At 40.3% G+C, this 12,167-nt stretch overlaps 1 protein-coding gene across 3 annotated transcripts in view; it reads right to left on the minus strand.

The window, feature by feature from the left end:
- LOC150079227 (metabotropic glutamate receptor 3-like) overlaps window positions 1-12,167 on the minus strand; it is a 175,207-nt gene that overhangs the window by 26,073 nt on the left and 136,967 nt on the right. For all 3 annotated transcript variants that reach the window (XM_090384024.1, XM_090384023.1, XM_090384025.1), the window contains exons 5-6: window positions 9,612-9,808; window positions 3,677-4,213 (exon numbers count right to left, since the gene is read on the minus strand). In XM_090384024.1, coding sequence (XP_090240150.1) covers window positions 3,677-4,213; window positions 9,612-9,808 — 734 coding nt within the window. The remainder of the gene's footprint in view (window positions 1-3,676; window positions 4,214-9,611; window positions 9,809-12,167) is intronic.

A 12,167-nucleotide genomic window follows, 5' to 3' on the forward strand; every position in this document is an offset into this window, starting at 1 on the left:
ATAATTAAATTGCCATTAATCATGTTCTTAAGTGAGACGTTTTCTTCGTGGATGATATCCATCGAAAAAATGAGCAATTGCAAACATTTTCATAGACCACGATAGTTATAGTTGCTTCAGAACAATGAAAGATTAGGCGGAGAGAAAGTATAGTAGGCTATGAGAACGCTAGGCACTGAATTAGAGATCCTCTTACGACATGACTTCAAGCAGTGTAAGAAAGTCAAATTTATGACCTTTCTTTTTTTTTCACTTTTGTGTAGTCTTCGCACAGTGTTTATAATCGCTGTCTTCTTTCCCCATCCTGAGTGAAGAAGTTGCAGATTCGAATTCCGTCAGTAATGCAAGGAACTTTTATTTATTTATTTTTACTCCTGGTTGAGTTAGTCAGTCTGAGACGAGGTTAAGGTTCCCCTCCTTCCTGAAACTCCGATGTTTCGTCCAGCAAAACAGGCCAATCGACCAGGTGATACATACACACCGATAGACGAAGTAATCTCAGGTTGTTCTAAGATGATAGTTTTTTGTTTTTTTTTTTTCATTCATGGCGCATGTGAACAAGGACTTGGTATAGTTTTAACTTGATGAATATCAATTAAAGTGGCTATCTTTATCTTTGAAGTTTTTGCAATAGCTCATTTCCTAGTAAACAGTGTAATTTTGACGGTCTTACAAGGTCTGGTAACGGTTAAATCGCATAGAGTTAGAGTTGAAATGTGCAGTGGAAAAGATCCACACCATGCAGAAGTGAATTGCTCAACAAGTCTGATCACGGTATCGTATAATTCACGTGTTATGTCCATAAAATTGTTCCGTGTGATGACGATCAATGTCAATATGCCGGAAGCACAGAGCTGCCTGAGCAATTGTTGATTGCAGTATTTTCTTTGGAATGTTCTCCGCCTACTTCATGATGAATGATTTTCTTCGTCTCCCAGAGGCTTGAAAGTTTCCTGACAAAACCGGCCTTGAGATAACACCACAAACAAAACCTGCATGAACTGAGGTAAGATGATGAGTCAGATGGCCAATAAATTGGTAAATAGCAGGATATTATACGAGGGAATATGGAAATGTCTTTAGGAAATATGCCGGGAGAGTAATGTGGTATAGTGTCCTATTCTGTACGAAAACAGTTGTGCCCAACCAGCCTCATGCCCGAGGGTTAAAAATACACAGTGGATGATAAGTTCAATGATCCCGAACTTCCTTAACAAAGTTGGATCCCATTACAGAATTCGCAGTAAATCTTCGTAATATACCTCCCTAACAACAAAAATGTCATCTTGGACTAGAATACTGTTTACTGTTATCTACGGTGGTTGAACTGGGACACAAGGAAGTCTTCACGATCTCCAAGGCGCTCCTGCTTTCGAACCTGAATATCACACCGTGGTAACATTTCATCGATACACGAATAGTGTAACCCTTATTCAGCTGTTTACACGCGCGCTGGGTGCCCTTAACATAGACATCATTGTATGCAGCAGGAAGAGAAGAGAAGACAATTATTCCAAGTCGACCTTTTACAGAAGCGTACTTCAAAACTTGACATGCATCTCATACTTACTTCCCTTCAACATCGTCAATTACTTCAACACCTTAGAAACCTACTCAACACCTAAGTAGAATATGTTTTGAAAAGAACTACAGAACACAAATCTTGGCTGATACCTTCCTCAGTATTCACTTCTACCACAGCAAGTGACCAAATTGCTGCACAGACAAAGGCTATTCAAAATGAACTATTTTCTTTCTGTGCTGTGGTAACTTTCTATGGGGTTGAGTGGACCCCAGATAATAGTTTTTTATTCTATTTACTCTCGAAATTTTTGCAAACTTCGTACCAAATCTCTTATTTTATTTATTGATTTACGCTGATTTATTATCTTTTGTGCTTATAACCTCATCACTGTAACTCTTAATTGACCGGTAATTGATGTAAACCCCGCTAGCAGCACAGCTTGGTGTAAAGGGGTGAGGCGATGGTCTCAAACGGATTATAAACAATAAATAAATAAATAAAATGAAATGGAATTTCGTGGACCATGTTGTATGTGATAGACTGCATGTCCGATAATTATGACTGTTCACACCGTCATTGAAATAGAAATGTACTTCATCAGTCAACATGATGTCTCAAATTATGAGCAAAGTCTGTGCTTCTGGGAGTGAGGTGGTATTAGTTGCCGCACTTTTTTTGTGTTTTGCGCCAAACCAGCCGAAGATACGAGACTTCAGTGTATCGTGTCTCTAACGTGTACGTTTGCATTTTTTACCAGATGAAAAATCCGAATTTATGGTCTGGTAACGGTTAAATTAAAAAAGACCGTGCATTTGTCACTGGAGGCCGAATAACGCGGACACAGCGTAATAAAATAAGTCCATAAAAATTCCTTTGAACGTCTTGAAGAAATTCGAACCCAGACCCCCACTATGCTACTGCGAGCGTCTGCACTATGTGAATCTTCAAAAAAACAAAACAAAAAAAAAACAATTTACATACAATATACATGGAAGATTCATTGCCTGGGCACTAATTCCATGCAACAAACCAATCAGTAGCATAATGGATGTCTAGCCACTATGGCCCTTTAACTGATGTCGTCGTTGTCCGATTTTCATATTTATTGCGTACAGCGCCAATTCAGATTTGGTGCCAGATTTTTAAAGTCTTTTCTTCTGTGACTCATTTTCTCATGGTCTGCATATTATCCATCCTAAATTTCAGTGTTGTGCCCTTTGATTATAACCGTGATCAAAATGATGTGCTTTAATCATAACCGTCACGTACAGTACTGTATTTTAGAACGATGTTTCTACTACTTTGTATTCCTAAAGCCATTTTATTTATATTAAATCTTTGTCTGGTAGTTCCATTGCATATGGTCATCTCTTACTCCTCAAAGAGTGCCGCTTCAAGTTTCTTAAGATTCTGGATGCACACAAGACAATGCTGTTTCTGCCCAATATGCGAAAAGGGTAAAACTTTCGCTGTCCCTTAGAACTGGAGGTTTGTTGTAGTTGCTTTCAGGGGTTCATGTTACCACAGCACTATTTAGGAATACGGAAAATTGAAAATGATCGACCGAGATCGGACGAGGAACAAGATACTCTTCAAGAATATGCAATAAAAGTTCTTTTGTTTGGATTGATGGTAAGAACACAGAACAGCGAGACTGGAGGTACCTGTGGTACCGAGATTTTCCTCTCGTGTCAGTCAAGCCCGACCCAGCAATGAACCTCTTTAAATGGTATTATTGGAAATAGCAGTGTTCATTTGTGGAATGGTATGTATAGAGAATTTCATGCAGAATTCTGTGACAGCGTTTGACATGAGATCGTAGAAAGTAGGCCTACTCGGCAACATGAATTTGTTTACTTGTTTGTTTACAAGTATTTGTTTACATCAGCCTGCTAATGAAAGCTCCCGAGATTTTTCAGTACTGCTATTTTTAGCGCTACTAAAAGTAAGAGGGCTGGTATAATAACATGGGACTCAACCGAGTCTATTAAAATTATCTCTTCACACATATCTAAATAGAAATGATGACCTAATTTTACGCCAGATATGAGTATTTTTCTGAACATAATAACTGAAATTATGACTGCAAAAAAGTAACTATTTTCACTATATATTATCAATGCAAAAGTGTTTAGAACAAAGTTAAATTACCTTTAAAGGTTACCTTCTCCAAATATCTCTTCAGTTCCTGGCCGTCAATGTTGCCCATTTCATCGCACATTCCAGGTATTCCTTTACATTTTTCTGCATGCATGTCATGGAGGGCATGAGCAAAAGCATATGCAGCATCTCGAACAAATAGCAGCGCTGGCGTCTGTCTGTACCCATTAGCGTCTGAGATTCTCTTGTTGAGGGAACACCAATGAGGATAGTTTTCATTGTATGGAGTTTCAGGAAATTCTGGCAGTTTGCACTGGAAGTGTTCCTCCCAAAATTCCGAAAACCATGGGTTGACGTTGTTTCTTTCTGGAAGTAACGCTGTGAAGTACTCGTCGAATCCTTCGAGAGGCCGCACCAGTGGCGATACAGTAATGGCACCTTCCACGAGGGTTTCATGGTTTTCTACGACGCTGCTTCTGCCTCCCCAGGCATCACTACCTATCCACACAAAGCGATTCATTGCTCCACGGCGTTTAGCTGCGGTCATTAAATTCCTGGCAGTTTGCTTGTCGGCGAAAACCACAACCACTATGAAAAAATTATGTAAAAGTGTAAAAAAAAATGGTATTATCTTGCTCTTGCTCTCTCTCTCTGTCTCTCTCTGTCTCTCTCTCTCACATCTATCTATCTATATATGCATTTGCAGTTCAGCAAATTACCATAAAGGGAAGGAAATGGCTAAAAATTTAAGTTTCTCAGTCGGGAAATGACAAAAGAAAAACTGAAATAAGTAAACTAACAATGTAAGTTTAAAACAAGAAGAAATATCGATGAATACCAAATTAAAATACTGTAATACGTTGAATTCCTAATTATTTTTATTGTCAATCCATTAACTGCTCAAATTATAGCTTCAAGAAGAAATCATTGTGTACACAGCTAAGAATGGCCGAACAGTAATACTGTACTTCTAGTCTTACAAATTACACGAATGAGTAATTGAAAAAAAAGATGTCATTGTGAATATCAGTATCTATATTACAGAATTTATATTAAATAAAAGTTTCCATGTTTGCTGATGATTTGAAGGTGGAAAGGGGGTTAACAAATCGAGCCAGGTCATGTTGCTTCAAAAAGACTTGGATCGGTTGCATATATGATCCGAAAAATGGCATCAAGTTTAATGTCTAGGATTTCTAGAGCCTTTGCTCGTAGGGAGAAGGACATCACTGTCCCTCTTTGATATCATTGAGAGTCCGGCGACAGCACAGTAGTTGCAATCACCTTACACCGGGCGGAAAAGGCTCGGATTCGAAACCTGTCAATGACATGAGGAGATTTTATGGGCTTTATTTGCTCAGTGGCGAGTTAAGGCCATCTCAGGCGTAGACGGTGAGCTTCCCCCCCCCTCCGGAAACTCAGTTTTTTCGTCTACCAGAACGGGCAATTGACACATGCAATTTATGTACATATTATACATGGGCAGATGAATTGGTTCTCAGATTGTCATTTGACAGTTTTTTTTTTTTTTTTTTGGTCTCATAAGGTATGGTCATATTATTGAATAAAATGAGGAAGGTTTTTTTTTCTTCCTTGTTGATGAGTCACGAGCAAGGGAACATATACAAAATCTCAGCGAATAACAGAAGATTGGATCATGAGTTTACCAGTGGGCAGTAGGCTGTCCAACATTGGAAGCCTACTGCCCACTGAATGGAAATAGTATGAATATCCCGTATTATTATTATTTTTATTTATTTTTTTCTCCTCCCCGTTATGGGTACTGCTACAAAGTGGTGGTTAATTGTGTCCGGTTACTATTATTATTATTACTACTGTTGGTCGAGAAACTCTGACTGTCCTACAGATGTTAAAGATCGCGACTTACTGGAGTTCCATGTAAGAGTTCTTTGGGAGGCCTATTCCTGCTAGGTTCTTTGGCACCAGGCCGGTGGTTCACACGGGTAGTCATTACTTGTTCGTTACGGGATTGTCATTATTTGTTCATTACGGGATTGTCATTACTTGTTCCATATGCCACATATCTTTAATTTCCTGTCTCAAATCTGTGTACAGTACTTGCTGATCTTTTCCTCCTAGGTTTCTGGAGGTTGCAGGTTTTGGGCACCGCTATTTCGATCGGGTAGGTAGCCATTTCCTTCGTGTCGATGAGGGTTATGTCTGGTCTGTTGTGCGAGATTAACTTGTCCGTTATTATGGCGCGTACTGCGTCTGGTTCATCACCCAGTATTCCGCGGTGATGTGCTGGATTGTTTCTTGGACCAGGTAGCAGCGTCGACGTGTCATCTGTCACTCCATAATCTTTGTCGTTGTATTTCCTCTGTTTCCTGGCGTCTGCGCGGTCGCACACCAGGTGGAAAAGGCCCGGGTTCGAATCCCGTCGATGACGCGAGGAACTTTAATGGGTTTTTTCACTCCGTGGATGAGTTAATCAGTCTCAGGCGTAGTTAGCAAGGTCCCCCCCCGACAGGCAGATCTACCATCAATTTACGGACATAATACACAATGCACGGCAGATGAATTTAATTATTCGAGTGGCCTTAAAATAAGTTTTTTTTTTTTTTTTTTTTTTTTTTTGCTTGGCTATGTGTCTGTGTGTGTATGCAGCTGAATTTCTTTTATCACCAGTTATTGATGTTATCTATTGCTGGGAGGCGCCTCCGTAGCCGGGTGGGCAGGAGCAGCAGTGCGTAGCTTCTTGATTAGACCGTGGTTCGAGCCCGTGACCATCAAATACGGAGGATGCGGAAAGGTTAGGGAATGACCACCGCACATCCCCGGAGCAATATGGCTTAGTTGCTAATGCTCCTAAAAACCAAATAACTAACAATAACATCTATTGCTAGGGGTTCACCAGTTGTGCGATTTCATGAAGCACTGTTTTATTTCTTTCTCCTATATCCTTCCCCCAATATGTCATCTCTTGTATTTCCTATTATATACACTATGTTTTGCAATAATACTCTGCTCGGAAAAATTAACAGAACAAAATGTTTTATTGCGAACAGCCTCGCCGAAGGCGAATATTTGATATAATAGGCATCCTGGCATGTAAATACCGAGTATCCAATTGAAATGGATCTACCACCTTACAGAGTTGTACATTAGATAAATTATTAATGGCTATGAAAAAGACAGGTTGCGACCACATCACCTACATTCTCACTTCATTCTCATTTTTTTGATTTACTCAGTGGGATAGATACATCTTCAGTACTGAGGATGGCAAGCCGTCATCGTTTAGATGATTCTTTGAGATGGGCGAGCTAATGGAAAACTTGAAGACAAGCAGTTGCAGGAGGACGTGGCACGTTGGCGTTATGTGTCACGCAGTGTCCTCTCGGCACTATGGATCGAAAATCGTATGCGCAGTAGCCAGTGGTATCATCATCGTGCTCCCCACACCGGGTGGAAAAGGCCTGGGTTCGAATCCCATCGATGATGCGAGGAACTTTAGTGGGCTTCTTTACTTCCTGGCTGAGTTCGTCGATCTCACGAGTAGATAGCAAGGTTCTCACCCCCCCAAAACTAGAGTTTTTTTCGTCCAGCAAAAAAAGGCAAATCGACCAGAGAACACACGCAGTTTACAAACACAATAATGGGTTTATGTATTAAATTACGGGTAGCCATAATACACTGGTGTTCAAAGACAGTGCATCACTCCTTAAAATTGTAATTGCTGTCCGAATAACATAAGTATATGGCAATATTTCTTACAGATTGCATCAGATAAGATTTACATGCTTAGGCGATGACGTAATATGCACCAGCTGTTACATTCAGCTATATAAGCACGCTCTGCATGAGTTGCAGTCATTTCTTGCTTGTATCAGGATGGCGAGTTACGTGCAGTTAACGCCACGAAGAAAGAGTGCTAATATTGATTAGGAAGGATGTTATTCCCGTCATATTGCTTATAGAGTGAATTGTAATCAGACGACAGTGAGATTTCTTTCCAAACTCAAGAATACTGGTTTTGCTGATAAAAAAGGAACCGAATGCAAACAAGTCTCTACGCCAAAACAGGACCGTCTTTTGAAGCGCTTATGCCTTAAAACCGTAAAGCTTCTTCGTCTGAGCTGAAAAGAGAATGGGAAGAACAAACAGGAGTGGTAGCAAGTGCAGTAACAGTCAGAAGACGCCTCTTCAAAAATTGACTTGTAGCCCGTCGTCCTAAGAGGCCTGATTAATTTGGTGTAAGGAGCATGTCAAATGGATCCCCCAGCAGTGGAAGTCAGTTATTTTCTCGGATGAGAAGAAATTCAACCTGCATGACTCTGATGGGAGACAAACGATTCGCCGTAGACATGGTGAAGAATACCATCCAGACTGTATGATGTCTACAGCGAAATTCCCTACCAGCCAAATGATATGGGGGTGCATTTCGTATCGCGGAGTAGGTCGCCTGCAGTTTATAAAATGTTCCGTAAATGCCAATGGATACCTGGCTATATTGGGAGGCAAATTGCTGCCAGCCTTAGAGATCATTTCAACATGCTAACTTGGCATCTTTCAGGACAACTCTGCTTCTTGTCATCGGGCGAAAAGTGTAAGTAGACACTTCTGTAGTTACTTTAGCTTCATTTCTGTATTAGAGGTTGGACAATAATGTGTTTACATATGTTACAGGTGAAAAAATGGTTGGAAGAACGGTCCATTACAACTCTTAGCTGGCTAGGAAACAGCCCGGACGTGAATCCTATAGAGAACTGTTGGCATCGTGTGGAATCTGCAGTTGCCAGAAAAGAACCAAAGACCCTTCGTGAACTTCATAATTGGTGTTTGGAACCACGAACTATCAGTTGATTATCTTCAGAAATTGATCTTGTCAATGTCTCGACGGTGTGCTGCTGTCATCAGGGCCAGAGGCGGTTCAACTAAATATTAGTTTTGCACCAGGTGAACTTTTCATTTTGTTTTCCATTTAAAATGATAAACTGAAGCAAATTGAGGGCTTCTGATAAAATTTCATCCACAATTGTCGTGTTTACCGAAACTGTTGTATACAGATTGTAAATGTTCATTTTGGAATATTTTGAGAGCACTTGTAAAATATTATTTAGCTTTGCCTTAACTATTAATAAATATCTTTTGTTTATATTTCTATTTGTGACGGTAGTCATTAATGTAACATACCATCGCGAAAAAGGGTTAGAAATGTGAAATTCCTGGTTGATGCACTTTCTCTGAACACCAGTGTATAATAATAATTTTTATGGAATGAAAATCGGTCCATTCATGAAGCACTGTTTTATTTCTTTCTCCTATATCCTTCCCCCAATATGTCATCTCTTGTATTTCCTATTATATACACTATGTTATGCAATAATACACTGCTCGGCAAAATTAACAGAACAAAATGTTTTATTGCGAACAGCCTCGCCGAAGGCGAGGCTGTTCGCAATAAAATAATATTTTGTTAATGTTTCGAATATTTGTTTCGAATATTTATTCGTTAATGTTTCGAAAATAATGTTTCGAATATTTGAAAACTTTGATTTAATGTCTTTTCACACTTACTTCATTACCACCTAAATAAAAATGCACCTGACTTCATTAGGTTAATGGTACTCGTGGGCTGTCCCTTGCGTTCATGCATTTTATAGGATCAGCAAAGTTTCGTACTTATGTAATGATAATCTATTATAAGATAACAAGAATAAGTTCGTTTTTTATTCCTTTGCAAAATGATAAGATAAAGGCATTTTCATAATGTCAATGATCTTCCATTTTGTGAAGATTCTAAGAATCACCTCGCTGTTGCATTGCAATTAAAAGCTATTTCTTTAATAGATGTATTATGCTATTTATTTGTAACGTAGAGTCATCTGTGGCTGTTTCGATGGTTAATGCGATCTCGTTGATGGGATGCCAGATATCCAGCAAGGAACAGAAAGTCTCATTACAAAAAACTAATGTATCAAAATAGTAATATATATCAGTTACATTAAGTAATTAAACTGACCTCTTGCGTTAATTTTGTGCATCAGATTTTTAATGACTGTGTCATAGTCTTCATCTGTGAAGTGATCCACGTTAATACTTTGGGGACTGGAAAAGCAAATGTTGTACTGTGAGGCGAGGTCTTGAAGCTTCTCGTAGCCTTTGTTTCCATAATCGGTGTCAGAGTAAATGACTGATACATAAGTCCAGCGGAATACTCTAGACAAAGAAAAATAAGCACTCTGAATTAATGAATTATTTTAGCACTCTATATGATTTAATACTTTTGTATTGTGAGATGAGCACATACAGTCTGCGCGTGTAGCACAGTGGTATCGTTAACGTCCTCCCAACACCGGGTGGAAAAGGCCCTGGTTCGAATACCGTCGATGACGCGATTAACTTTAATGGGCTTTTTTCACTTAGTGGCTGAATTAGTCGATCTCAGGTCTAGATAGCAAGGTTCTCCCCCCCTCCCCCAGAAACCGGGGTTTTTCGTCCAGCAAAACAGACAAATCGACCATAGAACACACGCAATTAACAGACATAGGACACACATCACAGCAGATGAATTTAATTATTCGGGTGGCCTAAAAAATAATAATAGATGAGCACATACTACTGACCTACATTTTTATCGTATCCCAGTATGCATTATTGTTGTTGCTCTTATATTAGTTTTCTCTAAGGGGGGGGGGTTCCAACCTGTGATGGGTATTGCTACCAAGTGCACAGGGTAGTTGTTATGTCTGGTGTTACTGTTGGCTCGAGGAACTCTCTGGCTATCCTACAGGTGTTCAGGATTGCGACTTTCTGGAGTTTCTTGTAGGTGTCTCTGGGAGACCTATTGCTGTAAGGCTGTTATGTAAGGTATTTGGTAACATACCGGTGGTTGACACGATGATCAAGATGGGCGTTACTTGTTGCATATGCCACATTTCTTTGATCTTCTGACTTAGGTTCGTGTACTTTCTGATTTTTACCTCTTGGGTTTTCTGGAGGTTGCCAGTGTTTGGCACCGCTAATCAGATAGGTAGCCATTTCCTTCTTGTCGAATAAATAAATCTTTATTTGTCCTACCAAATTTTAAATTTGGTAGGACAAACAAGACTCGACAAGGGTTATGACTCTGTTGGGCGGGATTGTCTTGTCCTTATTATGTCGCGGTTCCTGTGCAGCTTGTGGATTGGGGTCTCTAGTACTGCCTGGTATTCGTACACAAAATACGGTACACTTTCCTTGATCAACTGATATTTCCTTGTTAGCTTCTGATGTATTATCCTGGCTACCTGGTCGTGTCTCCAATGTACTCGTCTGGGTGATCACCTTGAATCCCGCGGCGATGCGTTGGCTCGTTTCTGAGGCCAGGTGGCATTGTCAACATGTATCGTTTGACACTTCTGGCTCTTTGGCGATGTACTTTGTATAGTTTCTAGTGTTGATTACCTGGTCTTGGATGGCGAGCATGAATTTTCCAGTCTTAGGGACGAGCGTGCCACTCGTGAGCCATGCATTGGAAGCAATTTTATTTATGTAGTCGTGATGGAGGTCACTGTAGTGTTTTCTTCTCATGGAGTGTCCTCTTACCTTTAAGTTTACGATAATTATGGCTGCTACCTTTCAGAGTGGCTTTTTCTGCATCTGATAATGTTTTGGAGGAGATAGAGCTTCATATCGCCAGCATACGAAGTCAGGTTGTCATTGACATTGACAAAGGGTTCCAAGACGACGGCAAACAGCATGCTTGAGAGAACACCACCTTGTGGTACCCGAAGGAAGCAGAAATTTAATTTCGGCCTGACTGTGGTTGATAAGAAGTGTTCTGGCCTTCAGAATGTTCATAAGGGGTTTTAGCAGATTGCTTTGAATCCTAAAATAGAGACAGAGAATTACATCCAGTGCCATGCTGCCTGCAAGGCTGTCCACAGTATCGGAATAGATGACGGTTGCTTGTCCATACGCCTCACTCTCGGTCAAAAACATACCCCAGGTGTTCATTTAGATTGTCTGACGAATTTGGAGGCCAATCAAGATGTGTGATATCTTCACTGTGTTCCTCGAACCACTTCAGCACAATGTGGGCCCAATGACACGATGCATTTTCGTATTGGAATATCCTGTTTCTGTAGCGGAAAAATGCAACATGGCAGAGTGCACATAGTCTCCTCAGAGCTGCCGATAGACCTCACTAGTGCTGCACGAGTAGCACAGTGGTATCGTCATCGTCCTCCCCACACCAAGTAGAAAAGGCCCGGGTTCGAATCCTATCGATGATGCCAGGAACTTTTTTCGGCTTTTTTCACACCGTGGCTTAGTTAGTCGGTCCCAGACGTAGATACCAAGGTTTCCCCCCGGAAAACTGGGGTTATCGTCCACCAAAGCAGGAAAATCAACCAGAGAACACACGCAATTTGCAGACACCATACACACGGGTAGTTGAAGTGATTTTCTGGTGACCCCAAATATAATAGTTTAGTTTATTTTTAGACATCACTAGTTTTACTAGTGAGGTCTATACCCACCGGGGTCCTATTCTTTTCCTTCAAAACGTCTGGTTTTGGTGCATTATAGCCTTAGT

This window comes from Mastigoproctus giganteus, chromosome 10 (assembly GCF_048544385.1).
Source record: "Mastigoproctus giganteus isolate SK-2022 chromosome 10, ASM4854438v1, whole genome shotgun sequence".
In the NCBI taxonomy this organism is placed as follows: Eukaryota; Metazoa; Arthropoda; class Arachnida; order Uropygi; family Thelyphonidae; genus Mastigoproctus; species Mastigoproctus giganteus.